The 19424-nt window shown below is 32.2% G+C and overlaps 2 protein-coding genes across 2 annotated transcripts; both read right to left on the bottom strand.

The window, feature by feature from the left end:
• Positions 1-2330: 2330 nt before the first annotated feature.
• On the bottom strand, positions 2331-6645 carry LOC150025982 (uncharacterized). Its single transcript, XM_090304715.1, has one exon. The coding sequence runs from the start codon at positions 3993-3995 to the stop codon at positions 2517-2519; it is 1479 nt and encodes a 492-aa protein (XP_090160841.1). The 5' UTR covers positions 3996-6645; the 3' UTR covers positions 2331-2516.
• On the bottom strand, positions 4482-5129 carry LOC137828809 (uncharacterized). Its single transcript, XM_068635521.2, has one exon. The coding sequence runs from the start codon at positions 5127-5129 to the stop codon at positions 4482-4484; it is 648 nt and encodes a 215-aa protein (XP_068491622.2).
• Positions 6646-19424: the final 12779 nt, after the last annotated feature.

Genomic DNA, 19424 nt, shown 5'->3' with positions numbered 1-19424 from the left:
AAAGTATTTTTAGAATAAAAATATCTTTCCATTTCTATAATTTAAAATGATTTTTTTAAAAAAAGTATATTTTAATTATAAAATCTGAAAGGTATTTTCAAATTTTGAAAATTATTTTCAAATTATAAAATCAATAAAGTATTTTCAAATTATAAAATCTAAAAAGTATTCTCCAACAATTTGATAATACCTTCCTCATAATCTGGAATGTACTTTTTAGAGAAAAAAAAATCATATTTTATAATCTGGAACACATTTCCGGTGGATTATACAATACAGGAGGTTTAACTAGAAAAACATACAATTCCAAACTGTAGAATTGAAATGTATATTTAAGAACAAAATGGTCTTTTCCTGAGTTATGGGTATCAGAAGAATTTATGGAAGTGCAGGAAGAAAGAACCGAATATTGTGTAAACCTCTAAAATGGGCTGAGCCCTTTTCAGTACCCATAATAGATTTTATTTTTTTCATCAAATCACAATTATATTTTAAAAAGTGTTAATATTATTTTTATTTTCTTTATAATCTTAAATAATTTTTCAAAAAATTCTGAATATATCTAACATAAAAACTATTTTTTAATTTTCATATTTTTATAAAACTAAATACTAAACATTTATTTTTAATTAGAAGAATATTTTATATTTTACCTTCTCTATTAATTTTTAGTATTCTTATTTTTTTTATTGTTTTTTTAAAATCAATAATATTTTAATTCATTTTATTGGTTTTATATCCAACTATATTTTTTGGAATTTTAAATTCAAATCAACTAATTGAACTTCTAAAAATCCAAGCATAAGATAATCTCTACATTTTTTTAGTCAAAAACATCTTTTAATCATTACCCATTGAAGTATGTTTGAGTTGCTTGACTTTAGTTGTACTTACAGCACATTAATGAACATAAGCTCTAACTACATATTTTTTATAATTAATTGTTTGTGGTTATTTTTTTATAATATCAATTTGATAAAAAAGAACACGATTAAAATATATAAATTATAAAATCTAATAATTTAGAAGAAAAATGTTTTAAAGACATAACTAAAATTTGACATGTAATTCATAACCTATCAAGTAATTTAACAAAAATAAATAAATAAACAAATTATTATCTTACATGGGGTACAAATAAATAATGAGTTTGTTTGTGCTTAAAAAGAGTAAACTTGCAAAAACTATGTGTTTGTTTACTTTCATAACTAATAACTAAGACTTGTAATTATGAAAAATCGGAGTGTAACCCTGGAGAAGGATAACTTCCCTGTAACCCTGGAAATTGAAATAAAGACTTTTTTTATTAAAAAAAAGTCATAAAACAACTGTTTTTTTTTTAATCAACTTCAAGCTGCTGATAAAAAAAATATTTTACTTTTTTTTTCTTCTACTTTTAAATAAGTTTACTCAACCATGTATTATATTGTTAATAAACGATTATGTTAATACCAATTTTTTTCTTAAAATAAGTTTAAACAAACATACCAAATATAATGAACCCTTTATCTCATTCAATTTTAAAATATAATGAACACTAAAACATAAAAAAAATTCTCTTTTTCCTTTTACTTTTGCAAAAAATATAAGATTAAATATTTTTTTATCATAAGTTTATTGAAAAGCAAATTAACTTTTTGTTCTTAAATAGATTTTTTTTGTATTTTTAATTCATAAAGTTAAAAAAGAGATTATATGAATAATCCTGATTACTGATCATAACTATGTACTAGACATAAAATCAAATTCAAGTAAGGTTTCATCCCTGAATATCCTCTAGATTCAAGTATTAGACTTTGTTGAACCATCAATCCACAATCACTTTATATTTATAGGTTGCTAGTACTGCTTCCTAAATTAACATTTGATGACATGTAGAAGATTGCGTATAGTTAGTGGAAAACTGAAAAATAATGCTTAAACAAGCTGAAATGCAAAATCTTGAAGAAACATGAGGGCTTTGATAAAACATGAATAAACTAAAAAAGAGAGAACAGCATGTTAAAAAATGGATATGTTTATCTGGTTTACTATATGAATTCACTCAGTTAAACAAAAAGAGTGTTCGGCATTTGACCTTGAAGATGTTTTCAAAAGCCATTTCAACAGGCCAGTAATTTGGTATATAATAAAGAAAAGTCACATAAAAGTGTTACACAAATATTATGATTTTAAACAATGATATTTATTTACCTCTGAGCACTTTTCATGAAACTACAATGACCAGAAAATGCAAAAAAAAAAAAAAAAAAAAAAATCGATGTCATAAAGTTTTTCATTTGGGAAAATCCTGTACATTATTATGTATGCTAACTTCAAAATGTAATAAAGTCAGAGAGGAGAAGCATACATTTCCAACCTCATCATGACAACAAGTAACTTATGAAATTCCTAGAATAAAATACCACTACCAATTAATATAATCTAAAGGTTTGCCAATACTTTCATTGACTCAAGAATATCCATTCACATGCTGTTCTTCTGTTGAATATGGAATCCAGTGAACCGAGCTATGACTACATAACATTCTTTAGACATCTGTCGCCAGCCCTGCGGATGAAAGTTTCACTTAAAGGGTCTTTAAGTGCGAGGGTGTCTTTTCTTTTCCCTCTTCTTTGTGTCAGCAGGAATTTATTTGTTAAAGATTCCAATGCTCTAATTGTCAATGGTCTGTTTCTTGTGCTTCTCCTGAGAATTATATCTTTTGGTTTCTGGTTCTGCTCATCTTCCTCAGCTGTTGCCATCAATTCAGCATCTTCAGACTTCAGTAGAACTTGAGGTTCATTGAAGTTGGTGGTACGTTGTGGTTCACATTTCTCCACTTTGTCAGAAGAAATGCCTTTGTCAAGACAAGCTCTATTAATATTTCTTCTTTCGTTTTTTAATTCTGCACTTCCTTCAGCTGAAGAAGAAATTGAAGTCACGTCCATCTGATGACCAAGTTCATTACTGGCTTTCTTGTTGGCGTCTGGAATGCAAGATGACTGAGAGTGTTCCAGTTTTTCTGATCCTATGCTTCCTGAGGAGTTCTCAAAAATGTGGTCTGTCTCAACCTTAACTGATATAGAAAGTTTTAGCAGTTTGATGGGGGGAAGTGCAAGATCTGAAGGACCTGATCTTGCTCTTCGTTTGAATTTATGCATTCTCTTTGGTTGATTGCCATCAGACACACAAGTCATCTGATTTTCACAGTTTTCTGCCATCTTGTTTCCATCATCATTATCAGACTTAACATTCACTTCTTTTTGGCCAGTAGAATCTCCAATGTGTTTGCCTTGCATGCAATCAGCATTGCTATTATTCTCTTTGCTGTATACCATAGCAGCTTCTGTCTCTCTTGGTGAAATGTTGTCATCATCATTACCTTTCATGTGGTTTGTTTTACTAGTATGTTTGTTCCCTTTATTACATGCCAAATCATCAGTATCTACCTCAACTTTACCCACCAAAATGCCTGGTAAAGATTTTGATTCCCTTAAATCAGATGGCTTCTCCCCGTGCACATAACTAGTATCAGAACCTGTACTGTTAGTAGAAACTTGGTGTTTGAGGTAACAATGGTGATGGTTACCAGGTTGACCATCCTCATTAGATCCCTTTTCTGCCTCTTCCTCGTTGCAGCCACCAACTCTTCTGTTTATAACTTCAAGTTTAAGAAGATTTGGTTCAGCTATCACTTTGCTCAAGACATCTCTGACAGAATCAAAGTAATGATCACCTTTTACAAGTTTTCTCCTAGAAAACTTCTTAACACCAGGGAGAAGAAAGACCACAAAACTTTTGGAGCTAAGATGGCCTTGATTCTTTAGTTTCTCCGAGTGCCAACCTCTTGCCAGTAAGCGGGGCCAAACAGCTTCCCAGAATATATCATTACTTTTGACTTTGCTGGGTTGATATCCTCCAGTCAAATGTTTGATTATATCACAGGGTCCAAGTGAAGACCAAGTTTTGCTAGCTTGTATAGAACAAGCCTGGGTTTTCTTGCCACATTCCATGGCTGGACTGGTAAGGTCTTCCTTCCCCTTACCAATCCCTACAGCTTCCACAAGAACACCAAGTCCAACTGTAGACTTTAAAGAAGAGACATATTCTTCTAGAGAAGTTCTCCCATCCGAATAGGACTTGGAAACCTGATTATAGACAGAAGCAGAGTGAGGACAGAAGAAGGGAATAAGATTCCATTGACAATAAATGTCTAAATAATATCATTGGTCCAAAATTAGCACAAAAGTAACCGGTAAATCCAATATTTTGCCTAATCACTGTATCTAACATCTTAGTAAAGTTGTAATACACATGTGTTCGTGGGCACACACAATGCACTGTATAAACTAGATTATCCTTAGCAAAATTATTATTCAGTCCCAAAAATAAATAAATCACATAACACAGAAGGGAGTTAAAAGTAGGCTGTCTAAAAATTACAGGAGAAAAAAAGATATTGAGATCATAGAATGCATTGACACAAGCTAAGTTAATAATCAGGTAGCTGAAAAATACATATTGCAGTTCATCAACATCACTGAGCACAAAGGACAGTAATAGAAAGCAAAGCTAAATACCTGTTGCAAAGCATCTTTAAGTTCTTCTGAGACATGAAAAGTCAAGCGAGACAATAGTTCCCAATGCTTCTGACCAGAAAAAAGTTTGTCTCCTGTTATACTTTTTCTTCCTTTTATTTTCTTGCACTCTGACCATCTACAATATTCATCGGACTTATAAAACTTTCCATAGTAAAACGACAGTATTTCCCCCATCTCTTTGTTCTCCAGAAATCTTTTTATCTGAACAAAATTTTTCCCGAAGATAAACAAGCCAAGGAGAAAGCTTTTCACATCGGCATCACTCCACGAGTTATTCAAATTAGCTTCTGCTACTGGTACAGTTATATTGACTGCACCATCATTGTGTCCAAGATATCTGCACCCTTCATGTCCAGTATGCTCCACTTCACTATGTAAAAGTTCTGAACCAGCAGGATTCACTAAAAGTTTAAGCCGTTCTGATTCTTTTAGCATGGAAGGAACTTCCACCTGGTATTCATGACCAATTCGGGGGCTTGACTTTGGGGCTTCAACTATGTAGCTTACATCAGGAGGAATTAGCTTTCTTTTAGATGTACGCTCCATAATATTGCCACAATCCTATCCAATTGATTCAACCTGCCAAGCATTGGAAACTCATACTGTAACTCAATCAATACTTGAAATATTATTAAGGAAATGTACATTAGATAACATGCACAAGAACATGATTCACACGAGTCAAAACATGTATCGGGAGCCAGGGAGTTCCATTTGTCACACACCAGCCATTTCATATTTTCCTTGCCAGCAATTATGCAAAGCATCATACTTATTGAAGACATTAAGATCTGATAACCATTAGCATGCATGTATTGAAGCTATTATTCTAACCATCTCATTTGCCATATTTAGCTATCTATAACAGAATATTAGATACCAACTTGTCTTCATCTTACACTGTCCCCATTATTAAGTTATCTAAAATTCAAACACTACATTAACTCTTTGTACTGTTTGTAAATTTCAAACATATAATTTAAAATGGATGATTAAAATTAGAACTCATAGAATAATCTTAATCATTCATGTATAGTTTTATATTCAAAATTAAAACACACATAGACTTAAGTACATCATTATACATACATATACATACACACACTTCCCGAATCTGCAGTAGGTTGATTGTTTACTATTGTTTTTGGAGGCTAATGTATTGTACATGATTATAATACAAATAATAAGGAGTGACTTTTGGGGAAGGAATTTTCATGTATCATTATTCCAAAACATGATTTTTTTTTTCTGAGCCAAGGTAATCAAAACCTAGCTCAAATTAAAACCATCAAAGCTACAGAAACTCAAACAATGGCTCCAAAAACACTCACGGAAAACCCTATCATTCTCTTTGCGCAAAGCAAATTCAATTTGCCTACCCTACACTCCTTCTCGAATACAACATTCTTCACAGATTGACACAGCTTCAGAATATGCTAACATTATATGACACCCATGCGATCTTATTAGCAAGGGAAAAATACCTTTATGAAAAAGACCAATGAAAAGAATTTAAGATAACAAACTCCATATCCTATCACAGGTAAGTTCTTGATCAAAGCTAACAAGTTGGTTTTAGATAAAACAATTCAATACTCAGGCGTTACGTATGAGAAAAATTATATGCAATCATGGAAGCCAGAGAATAACTAGTACGATGAGAACAACCCCACATGAGATCACGACCATATAATGCAAAACATTAATCATCGCCAAAAAAATTTAAAAGGTTGTTTCTTGGTATCCTATGATGACACGCCATCATGATTATACACACAGTTGCACATAGAGAAACATTAGGGAGATGATGGTTGATAGCAAAGATGGATGAATTGGAAACGTGAAAAGCAGACACATATAGTGCATAGAAGAAGGTGAGTGATGATAATTTGCACATACACATTAATACGTGTTACAAAAGTTAATACACATTGAAGGTGTGGAAAGAGAAGTGTAAAGGAATGAGAAGAGAGGAAGAGATACCTGATGTGGGCTTCGAAGGGTGAATTGGTCCACAGGGCACCCAGAAAGAGAAGAAGGAAGGAAATCAAATATAAAGCACAAGGGTGTAAACAAACCAACAACACTCGCTCTAGTTATAAAGCGTGACACCAAGTTATGCAACTTCGTGAAATTGACCCTGAGTTTACCTTCATAGAAAATCGTTAAATCAACTCATTTTAGTCTTCTTTTTAAAAAATAATAATGAAAATTTAGGTTGAAATTATAAAAGATAAGATAATTTTAAGAGTGATTTATAAGTTTTAAAAATGAATAAATTATAATTTCTTAGAAGTATACCAAGCTTATACATTAGTTTATGAAATTTTAAAAAATATATAAATTTCTAAATTTGTTTAATTATTTAAGCTTTTAAATTTAACCATTTATTTATACTTTTATTCTTAAACAAATATTAATATCAGCACTTAAGTAACATATTTTTCAAATTTTTAAATAAAAATAATTAATGGATTGTACTCTCAGCTATTATTTGAAGTTCATAAACTTATTTTATTCTTTTAATTAAATATATTTTTCGTTTCTATTTATAACATGAATATATGTAATATAAAAATATTACAATAAATTCTTTTAAAAACAAATTTAATATTTTAGGATTAAAATGGTGATTTATTTTCAAAATATAAATGTAAATAGCTTTTTGTCCTATATTAACATGCCCTAATTCACATAGTTGGATAAATAAAAATTAGTGATGAAAAAAAAGTCACAAATTTTCCCAAATTATATTGTATTTAATGCATGATTATTAATTATTTCTTAGTTTCTCATAAGAATGTTCAATAAATCTGATAAAAAAACACTTTAATAACATCATGGATAGTAACTACTATGAAATGGCTTGGTACATTATATTTAAAATAACAGAAAAAAAATTATGAACAATAATGACAACATCTAATTCTTTAGTTTTTTAAATGGTCTTACTGCGAATACATTACATCTAGTTTTCTTACTACTCAGGTTTGTCTTGACATTTTATAAGTTCAAGAAAGGTGAGAAATAATTATAAATCTCTCTTATATATAATTATTTTAAAATATAAACATTTATTACATAAAAAGTAAACATAGTTTAATTTAAAATTATATATTTCATTCTATTGAATTAATAATATGGTTTTAATCAAATTTAAAAGGTTTGTTGTAGTTTTTATTTATTTTTGTGAAGTCCTGGGCTATTGTCCATTTCCTTTTCTTCATTATATTTTGTTTTCTTCTTTCTTTTCTTTCTTTTTCAGTTTCTTATTTCTCTCACTTGGTCTCTCTTTCTCGTCCCTCCTTCTTCAATTTCTCTTTTTATTTTTTTATACCATTTCTCATTTTTTTCAATTACAAATTTTACCAACTACCATATTTGACTATAGAACACTTTTATCTAATCAAACTCTAATATAAGTGAGTTCATTTTACTTAAAAATATTCATATTCTTAAGCTTTTGATATTATATATGAGTATTTGACAATTTCACAAGTTCTGACGGTTTGAGCTCCTCTGGAAAGCCACAGCATTCCCTAATGTGCTAGTAACAGCGTGGTGAGTACTCATAGACAGAATTCCAACACGGGAGGCCCTAGTGAGAAGAGGTGTGCAGATGGAATCCACAGTCTGTGTTCTGTGTAGGAATATGGAGGAATCAGCAGAGCATCTATTCATTGAATGTGAGGTTGCGCAGCATGTTTGGTCCCTTTGCCAAAAGTGGCTGGGAATTGTGTTAGTACAAAATAATGAGATTCAATCCCATTTTGAGAGTTTTCTTTGTACTCAGGCCAGTGGAAAACAAATCTTAGTGTGGAAAGGTATCTGGGCAGTGATTATAAGAGGTATCTGGGACCAGAGAAACTCCATCCTGTACAAACAAGGTGTTGTGGATGCAGAGGCGATGATCCAGCTGGCGCAGCTAAAATCCTGGTCCTGGCTAAAACACAGAACCAACTCCTTTAATTACTCCTTCTCAGATTGGATAATTAACCCGGGTAGCTGTATAAAGAGTGTTAAATAGTTTTTCATGTCCAGCAGAGGGGTCAAGGGGGGCAGGTTGGCTCTGAGTGTTCTGGGACGTAAATAAGGGAGCTCCAATATGCAGGTAGCAATAGGAAGCAGAACTGGAAGGGCGGCTATGGTGTTGATTGACATCTTGGACCAGTACTGGAGTGGTAAGGAACTGCAGTAATGAAGGTGAAGAACAGCTGGTGTGAGGCGGTTAGGAAGACAAGGCTACCTTGGGGCAGAGGGGAGTTTTTACTAGCTAGTGATGGACATGGGTCTAAACACATAAAAGGGAAGCAGGAAGGCACGGTCCAAAGAACATTGAAAGTATGGAAAGCTGTAAAATACCATAAGGCATGGACCATAAACCAAAACGGCTGAGAAAGTAATGAGGAGGTGCAGCAGATGGTTGCATTAGCTGTTAGCAGGGACTATGAAGTTTGGAGTTGTGGATTATAGGTGCTATGGTGAAATGGTCTTGGCCAGTTTCGATGATGGCACTGCAATGTCTGAGTTCGGTGCAAGCTGGAATCGAGGAGCTCCTAGGTGTAGGTTCGGTTCGGTATAGTGCAGATAAGGAATGGAATGGAGAAAGGTTAATAGGTGCGCCACACTCATACACGGTTATATATCACAACAGGGAAAGATAACGGATGCACTCGCTGTGGATGGAAAACAGGTTTTATGGGGAAGGTTCTGGATACGAAGGAATGAAACTGTGTGCAATTTGTGATCCTCGGTTTTGGTGATATCTTAAATAGGCCATGCTTATGGGTAATCCAGTAATTGGAATGAATGGAAGAGGGGGATTGTGCTTCCCCATTATGCCGAAGTGTAAAGTATTTTGGGCAGCAAATGGTCTAGGACGGTAGAAGTCATTTGTAGCTTTATCTATAAGTTATATATGTCTGTTGCTATAAGCACTTTTTGTATACGGTTGGGACACCCCTTAAGTGTCCCAGTTTTAATTAAATTAATTCTTTGCTGATAAAAAAAAAAAAACAAGTTCTGACGGTTGAAAAATGTTTTCTTTTAAACTCTTTGATATTTTGACTAATGTTCTGGTTAGTTTGGTGTTATTTCAACAAGTCTTTAAAAGCTTGGTGTTATTCTCACTCCTTTTTCGTTATTTATTGGAATATAAGTAATTATCAAATAATGAAAACTATTTTGTATTTGATTCTAAATTTTTGAATTATTGATATGGTACTTTGAAGTGTTTGAATTAGAGAAAGTGATGATTGTGTTATTGATTATGAATAAGAGAATGACTTTAGAATTATCAATATGAGATGAGTTGTATTATAGTAAATAATTGTTAGTGAGAAGATGTATTAAAAACGTTTAAAATTGTTTTTTTCTTTCTAAAAGTAACTTGAATTATATCTTTATATGTTGAATCCTTGACTTAATTTTGGGTGTTTCATAACAATATTTTCCTTGAGGGGTATACAAACAAGTTGATTGAAAAACAATATTATTTTGATGCTTGAAATAGATAGGAAGGTTAAAGTTGATAATTTTGGATTGTGGATCACTTTTGTGCAATTCTTATAATTGTTGATTTTGTATAATTCACTAAATAGATGAAATTTATTTTCAAAAGAGAAATAAATTCTCTTAATTTTGTTTAAGTTTGATGACGTGTTTGCTCAAAGAATGCATTGATTCTCATTCAACATATGTATTGATTTCACCCAGTAATCTCAACCTAAGAGTAATTGGGTATTTTTTTCTAATTATACTCATTAAACGAATTAGATCTCATATGATAAATCTACCGTATTTAAATGAGATGATGTAATTGGATATATATCACATACTCATAATACATGTTAAGCTAATATGTGATTTGTAGTATTAATCACAAGAATTTAATATTGAAAGAAAATTTTCTTGTTTCATTAATAATTTAGATTATGTAGACTAAGACATTAGGTTGTAAAATTTTTAACAAGAACTATTGTATATTTGATCGTACAATTGTTTGTGTAATGAACTCATCCTAACTTATGAAATTGAGGTCCTTACATGTACTAAATATGCTTATGATAAATCACATCTTAGTTTTGGTGAAACATGTTTAATATAAATATTATAAAATTGTATTTATTTTTCATGTTATCTTGTATTCATTCGAGTTGAGGGTTTTAGATCAATATAAAATTAATCAAATATAATTTTTTGAATTTTTTTTATTTATTTAGAATCCTAATTAATATATATGTATGTATATTGATAATGATTCCTTGAGACCTACTTTTCTTTTTGTTTTATATGATGTGGTTGTACTTAAAACATTAGTAAAGAACATTACACATCTAAATGGATATATATAAGTTAATTATGCCTTTGTTGGATATATATATATATATATATATATATATATATAAATAAATGTTTATGTATGTAAGACATTTTACAGTATTATGTATATAGTTAAGTTAGTACATGTTGTTATAATTTTTTATGTTAACATTTATTATTGATTAAATATATCACTGTCAAAAGTAAATTTTATAGGTATTTTTACTTTTTTATTGATATGCCCCTTTTGTTGTATACATGGTTTATGGTACAAGTTAAATATTTTCTTTTACATAACTATTGTTATAATTATTATTTAATAAACATTTTAAGAATTTAAATTACGATATTATCGAAATTCATGATAAATAAATATCTTTAAACAAATATAAATTGGATTTAAGATTTATAATAAATAATTTAAATTGTGATATAATTAATTTTTTTTTAAAATTATAGTATATAAGTAAATTGTAACATATAATTAGATATTATAATATTATATATAATAAGTTATTTCCCCACATAATCGACAACATGTATTGAAAAAGTAAAATTTGAGTCACATTCAATAAATATTGATATTTTCTCTCCATTATTAAAATGTTGTTGAGATCTCTTCAGACAATAAAATTGACTTAAGAATGCATTTCTATTTCTAGAATATCAATAGGAACAAACGTTTTTGTTTTATCATACTTGAAACACTTAATGTTAATTCCAAACTAAGTTTTAACCTTTTCAAATGAGTACTAGCTTCAAACAGAGCAAAAATATTCAAGTTAAATGACTACAATCATCAATCAATAAATGTTTTTTCCACGTGCTTACCATAGGTCCCAAATGTCACAATATTCAAATAATGATTGGATATCTTGTTGAGTAAATTGAAAGAGTAAACTTAATAAAATGATAAATTTGACAATTGGAAGTAGAAAAAAAAAATCATTACTCAAAAGTCAAATAACTTTATGAGAGACACCTCTAAATCTATAATGTTAAACAAAAGAATATTCTTAGAAGATTTGGTATTCTGAAAAGAAAAGAAAAACATGATTTGTACTAGTCTAAACAAAATTAGAGTTATTTGGCCCTTCATAAGATTACCACTCCAATCTTTTAATAAGACTACCACTTCTTGTAAGAATATGTATACTTGAAATTCAAGATTTAAACATGTCTCTAATCAAATTCTCCAACTTTTAAATAATGATTTTTTATATTTCACACAATTCTTTTACTCTTAATGTCAAATTTGTTCTCTTTCCAAGTTTAAAATATTATTTTTCACTTTATTAAGAGATGTCTAGATCATTATTTGATACATTACCCAGTTTTGACATTTGGCCCTATAGTAAGTTTCTTATGATAACAAACATTTTTTTTCTAACCATGGTTGATGATTGTAGTTATTTTACTTAGATATTTTTAATATTTTTATCAAATGGTTAAAACTCAATTTGGGGTCAATATTAATAGTTTCTTATGTGACAGTGTAAAAGAATTTGTTTTTACTAATTTTCTAATAACACGGAGCACCCAACATCAATTTTTTTTATGTGGAGAGACCCATCAAAATTTAATAGTTGAGAAAAAACATCAACATATATTAAATGTGGTTGAGCTTTACATTTTCAATCCATGTTGCCAATCTAATTTTGGGAAAATATGTTTCCACTATTGTCTTTCTAATCAACGAGATTCCATAAAAATATAATTTATATTTGTTTTATGATACTAATCTCTTAGGTAAGTAACCAGTTACACTACCTATAAAGATATCCTAGTTTAAACTTAGTCTCAACGATCCTATTAAGGATTCTTTTGTATATGGAAGATTAACGGAAAGACTTGTGTACTTTACCATTTTCTTGGCTAGACATTGCCTTTGCATTTCACAAGCTAAGTCATTCCATGAAGAATTCATTAACCACACATTTAACTATGCCACTATCATAACAAGATTCGTTAGACTTATTGCGACACCTGCTATCAAGTTGCTATCTAACCATCCAAAAATATTTAGTCTCACACTTTAGATATCCAATATTCGATAGGAAAGACTGTATTAAACAAAGAAAGCTCAAATTAATATATATATATATATATATAAGTATGTATAAATCTCACTTTATAGTCCTTCATATACAATATGAACTAAACAATTGTCAATAAGGAGTTGAAATTCTTAATCTTATTCTCATTTTAAAGTGTAACAACCATTAACCTTTTCAGAAGATATTTGGTTTCCAAAAATATAAATTATTGTGTAAATTTAACTTTTAATTTTATTAAAATTTTATAATTAAATAAATTATAGTTATCAAATTATTGTATAAATTTAATTTTAATTTATATTTAAACTATATATTTAAACTTCATGAGATTTTTTAGTGATGACTCCAGGAGGCAATTCCATGTATACTTCTTCTTGTAGATCACCGTGTAAGAAAACATTGTTTACGTCCAACTGTTCTAGATGCCAATCCATGATAGATGCAATAGCCAGAATACTTTGTATGGTAGTAAGTCTAGCTACAGGTGAGTATGTTTCCATATAATCAATACCTTTACGCTGCGTATATCCTTTCGCTACAAGCCTTGCCTTGTATCTCTCAATGTCTCTATTAGCTCTTCGTTTGATTTTGTATACCCATTTGCAACCGATGGGCGTTTTGTTGGGAGGAAGATCCATGATTTCCCAGGTCTTGTTGACTTCTAGCGCCTTAATTTCCATCTCCATAGTTTTCATCCATTCAGAGAATTCTTTAGCTTCTTCATAGCATCATGACTCAGTTTGTGTTGAAATAGATAAAGTATACTTTAGTTGTCTTTCTGAGAGTTTTCTATAAGAAATAACAGAATTGAGTGGGTAGAGTGCCTTATCATTGTTTCTAAGAGTCTTGTTACATGGTGTTGCCATGATTTGATGATGATAATCTTCTAGATATGCAGGTGTTTTTCTTTCTCTTGTAGATCGTCTCAGAATTTCATGTTCAACTTGTTCTTGGCTTTGTCTTTGTTCTTCTTGATCTATTAAGTTCTTCTCAATTCCAATCTGCTCAGGATCATCACAGTGATACCTCATTGGATCATTGGTCTCTTGTCCAATCACATGCTCATCCCTTTCTTTTAAATCATCAAAGTAAGTCTCATAAAAAAATAACATTTTTGGATATAAATATTTCTCTAAAATCCACATTCATGATAATATAACATTTTGTTCCTTGTTTGTAACCGAGAAAGATGCACTTTCGTGCTTTAGGATCAAGTTTGCTTATGTTTTGTTCAAGAGTTGAAGCAAAACACAAACAACCAAACACTTTGATATCAGAAAGGTCAGACACACAATTATATAGAAGCTTATAAGGACAATTATTTTGAATAACATGTGAGGGTAAACGGTTTATTAAATGGAGAACATGCACAACAATAAATGACCAAAAAGCTCTAGGAAAATTAGATTGGAACATTATGCAGCCAGCAACATTAAGAACATGCTGGTGTTTTCTTTCAACGGTAGAGTTTTGTTGCGGCGTTTCATTACATGAAGTTTGATGTATTATGTCATGCTTATCATAGAAATCCTTCTAGCAAAATTATTTTTCATTATCAGTCCTAATAGTTTTAATGTCTTTATTAAATTGACTCTTAGCATAAGTGACAAAATGTTGCATATGCTCTCTAGTTTCACTTTTACTTTTCATTAAGTGTATCCATGTATATTTGCTAAAATCATCTACTATAGTTAAGAAGTACTTATGTTCGTGTATGGAGGAAACACCTAGAGGACCCCATATGTCCATGTGCACAAGATCAAAAATGCATTGGCTATTAGTTTTTCTAAGGGGAAAAAGAATCTTACGTTGTTTTGCAAGATGACAAGGAGTACAAACAGTTATTTCATTAACATGTATACTAGCATGATTCTTGGCTAAATTTTATAAAACTTTATTTGATGGATGTCACATTCTGCAATGCCAAACGTTCAAGTTTTCAATAACTTTAAAAGTGTTATCATTCTGAAAGAAAAAAAACAACATTTTCTTCCTTATCTGCACACAGCTGATAGAGACCATTCTTGATCTCAGCTCGACCAATCATCTTCAAGGTAGTCTTCTCCTGTATCTGACAAGCATTTTGTGAGAAAAGAAGTTGGCATCCTAAATAGTTTGTTAGTCGTTGAACAGAGATAATATTCAACATAAAATTTGGTATATATAGAACATTATATAAAATAATGTTTTTAGTCAATATAACAGTTCCAACACATGCAACAATGATACTTTGATTATTTGGAAGCTTAACTTTTACAGGTTTAATTTTATAATAGCTAGTGAAAGAATGTAGGGAGCAGGCTACGTGATTTGTAGCCCTAGTGTCAATGATCCAAGAGTGCATACCTCTCTTACCTGTGTTGTTTTTTATGGCAAACTAATCTCCTATGGTGTTGTTTATCAACTTATCTTTGTTCTTTGAATCTTAAATCATGTTTATCAGTTGTTGAAGTTGCTCCGGTCCAAAGGCTTTAAAGATTTGCTCATTGAGAGTTTCATTGTGTGTTGGTTTTTCAGTCTCAGTCATCAAATCACCCTCTTTCTAAAGAACATTTGCAGTGTAATTCATCTTTTGCTTCATCCAAGGTGGGAACCCGTGTTTTGAATAACACTCGTCAGTGTGATTCATCTTGTGGCAGTAAGAACACCTGCTTTCCATAATGTTGTCCTCTTCCTCTTCCATAACTATGCCCACCTTGACTGGTGTTGTTGCTCTTGTTGATTTTTTGATTGACACTGTTAATCATTATCTTTGTATCCATCCCCATGTCTTCATTCAAGTGACGTTCTTGTTGAATAACCAAAGAGAAGACACGGTTTATTCCTGTAGAGATTCTATCAAAAGAATTTTCGTTTTAACATCATTATACATTTCTCCCAATCCTTTCAAGAAGCACATTACCCGTTCAGAATCCTTGTAGGTGGACATGGTCTTCATCATGTTACAACTGCACTTAAAAGATTTGAAACATGAAAAATGGTTGCCTTTTGAAAACCTTTCTCTGAGATCTTCCCACAACTCTTTCGCATTGTCTATATACACTGTGCTTTGTGCGATTTGGGTCGTGATGCTCCGTGTGATCCAGGAGATGACCATGACGTTGCATCTCTCCCATGCTTCATATTGATTGTCGCTATGGGATATGTGATGGCTCTGGTAGGTCTCCATTGACGAACTTGAATTTATTCTTGGAGAGCAAAGCCCTCTTCATTGCTCTGCTCCAGGAATGCTAATTTAAACCATCCAATTGTGGCACGACCAAGACCATCCCAGGATTTTCTCCCGGGTGTAGATAATACGCGTTAGCGGGATTTTGTTGTTCATTCTTGAAAGAATTTTCCCGGGCTTCAGCCATGGAGACAAATGCAAGAAAAAGATAAGCAGGGAAAGAGAAACAGAATCGTTAGGAGCGGAGAGCAGAGCGGGGTTATACCCGCTCTGAAACCATCTTGGATTTTTGAAGGTTCTTCGTTGTAGAAGGCAATTAGTGGTGCAGTGAACGTGGATAGGAACAGAGAGCTATGTGCGGTGGGTGGTAAAGGGTAGAGAGAGAAGATAACCACAATAATTAATCAAAATAAAAAACTTTATTAAAATTGAACACCCTTTTCATAAGGAAAAATGATACATGTTAAATACACCCGAAGATGTAATTGGGATGCAATTGGGTTTGACCCATACAAACAGAAAAGGGCCCAAAAAGATAAAAAGTTTGTATTGATTTTCTTTGATGACATATTAATATACAGTCCTTCTTGAAAGAACCATTTGTTACATCTTAAATGGGTTATTATTGGTTATTCAGTTGTTGCAAAAGCACCAATTATTTGCAAAATTGTCAAAATGCTCTTATTGTGTAAATTTAACTTTTAATTTTATTAAAATTTTATAATTACATAAATTATAGTTATCAAATTATTGAATAAAGTAGGGATGACAATGTGGGCTGACCCGCTTCGCATAGGTTTGTCCCATGTTTGGCCCTGCAAAATGCGGGTTGGGTTGGCCCGTCCGCGTAATGAACGTGAACTGATTTCTCTGTTCTTCCACGCATAAGAGTCATCCCGTGGGTCTACAAGACAACGCACGTACAATTTTTTTTTAGAAATTCAATAAAAATGTTTGTTATTTTTTGATACTGAAAAATTAAATATAAAGGAATTCAAACAAAATATTTGCTACTTTTTGCATTGTTACTTAAATGTTTCGTGAGACCAATATGATCATCGTACAAAATAACAAAATAAATTGTTATCATAAAAAAATATGATCATCCTGTAATAAACAGAGAAAGAAATGATGGTTCAATTAGTTATGTCTCATTTAAAAAATATTATTGTCCTGTTTCTTTTCTATATTTTGAATCACGGTGATGCATATTCAATGGAATCAACCTCACACGTTGATCCAACTCCAATTGATAGCAGAATGGCAGTGAAAGAAGGACAAAGGATATATCTGTCTCATGACCTGCTTTCCAAAATTGCGAGTGGTTTAGGGCTTATGGACTTTCTCAGTTTCCGTTGTATCTGGAAAGATTGGCACATTGCTTCTTCAGAAGTTTTCCATGAAGATAAATCTTTGGACTGAACGAGTTCAACCATATGTATTTTTACCGGTTTATTGTGAGAGTATGATCATATTTTATTTTGTACTATAATCATTTGTTTTGTACGATGACCATATTGGTTGAACCATTAATTTTAATTTACACATTGAACAGTTGAAAACACATGGTCTTATCAGATGGGAGGGGTGGGAGGAGTGGGAGGAAAGCTCTGTGTCTGAAGGTGGATTTTGAAAAAGCCTACGATTCGATCAGATGAGATTTTCTTTATGATATGCTACAAAGTATGGGGTTCCACAGTAAGTGGATTACCTGGATGAGAGGTTGTATGGAAAGTGTCACGGTATCTGTACTTGTTAATGGGAGTCCTACGGAGAATTTAAACCTTATAGAGGTTTGAGGCAAAGCGACCCTCTAGATCCTTTCCTTTTCATAGTAGCAGCAGAAGGCCTGGCAGGCCTAGTAAGGCAAACTGTTAAGGCTAGTATGTTGTCTGGCGTTAAGATTGGTAGAAAGGAGGTAGAGGTGAGCATCCTTCAATTTGCAGATGACACTGTGTTTTTCTGTGAAAACTCTTTCTCCAATGTGGTGACTCTAAAAGCTATCCTTAGAGGGTTTGAGTTAGCTTCAGGCTTGAAAATTAATTTCCATAAGTCAAAGCTAACAGGCATCAATGTCCACAGAAACTCCCTTGCTTGCTACACTAAGACCTTGAACTGTGTCCAGATGGAATACCGTTCAATTATTTAGGCCTTGAAGTGGGAGGAAACCCAAGGAAGAAAAACTTCTGGGATCCTGTGCTTAATAAGTTAAAAGCAAGGCTCAGTGTATGGAAAGGGAGATTTTTATCCATGGCATGGAGAATTTGCTTAATCAAATATGTTCTTATGTCAGTACCGCTTTACTATTTGTCCCTGTTCAGAGCGCCGGTAACGATTTGTAAAAGCATCACAAGTATTCAAAGGAGGTTCTTATGGGGTTGGGGGAAGGAAAACAAGCCAATCTCTTGGGTAAGCTAGAAAGTTGTGTGCAAATCAAGAGAGGAGGGTGGTCTGGGGTTGAAAGACATTCGAATGTTCAACTCTGCCCTTCTGGCTAAATGGAGATGGCGTTATATAACGGATGTGTAAGGGAGGTGAAAGGACTTGTTGGATGCGAAGTATGACTCAGACCTACAACATATGCAAACACCAGTGAAGCTACAATCATGGTGGTGGAGAGATATCCTTAAAGTCTGCAAGGAAGGTGAAGGAGATGGATGGTTTATAAATGGAATTGGGTGGAAAGTAGGACGCGAATATAAAGTAAAGTTTTGGGAGGATGTGTGGGTTGGAAACTTCAATCTCAAAACTCGGTTCCCCAAATTGTTTTCTTTGTCTTTAAACCAAGGGCATAAGGTGGAAGAGGTAGGTGAGTGGGAGGATTTGGAGTGGCGTTGGAGTCTAAGGTGGAGACATGCAAGATTTGAGTGGGAATCTGTGCTAGAAGCAGAGCTCGTAATACTCCTATCCACTGCCAATCTGATTAAAGATAACAACGATGTTCTTGTATGGAGGAAAGATGAGGCGGGAGGTTTTTCTGTGAACTCCGCTTATGAATTCTTAGCTAAACATGGATGGAAGAGGCCCTCAAGTTGATGTATTCAAGTATTTGTGGAAAGCTAAAGCTTTCCCCAGTGTGGTGACCACAGCATGGAGGGCTCTGGTGGATAGATTACCAACTACAAAGTGCTTAAGAAGGAGAGGGGTGATGGTAACCTCCACCTTATGTGTGTTATGTCAGGCTAAGGAAGAATCTTGTCAACATCTATTCCTTGAGTGTAAATATGTCATGAGTGTTTTGTCCATGTGCTTTAGATGGATTGGTATCTTGTTTGTCCAACATAACGATATGAA

The sequence above is a fragment of the Phaseolus vulgaris genome, chromosome 7, assembly GCF_051622355.1.
Source record: "Phaseolus vulgaris cultivar YP4 chromosome 7, ASM5162235v1, whole genome shotgun sequence".
Classification (NCBI taxonomy): domain Eukaryota; kingdom Viridiplantae; phylum Streptophyta; class Magnoliopsida; order Fabales; family Fabaceae; genus Phaseolus; species Phaseolus vulgaris.
The sequence above is the reverse complement of the archived record's forward strand: the minus strand, read 5'-3'. Positions and strand labels throughout refer to the sequence as shown.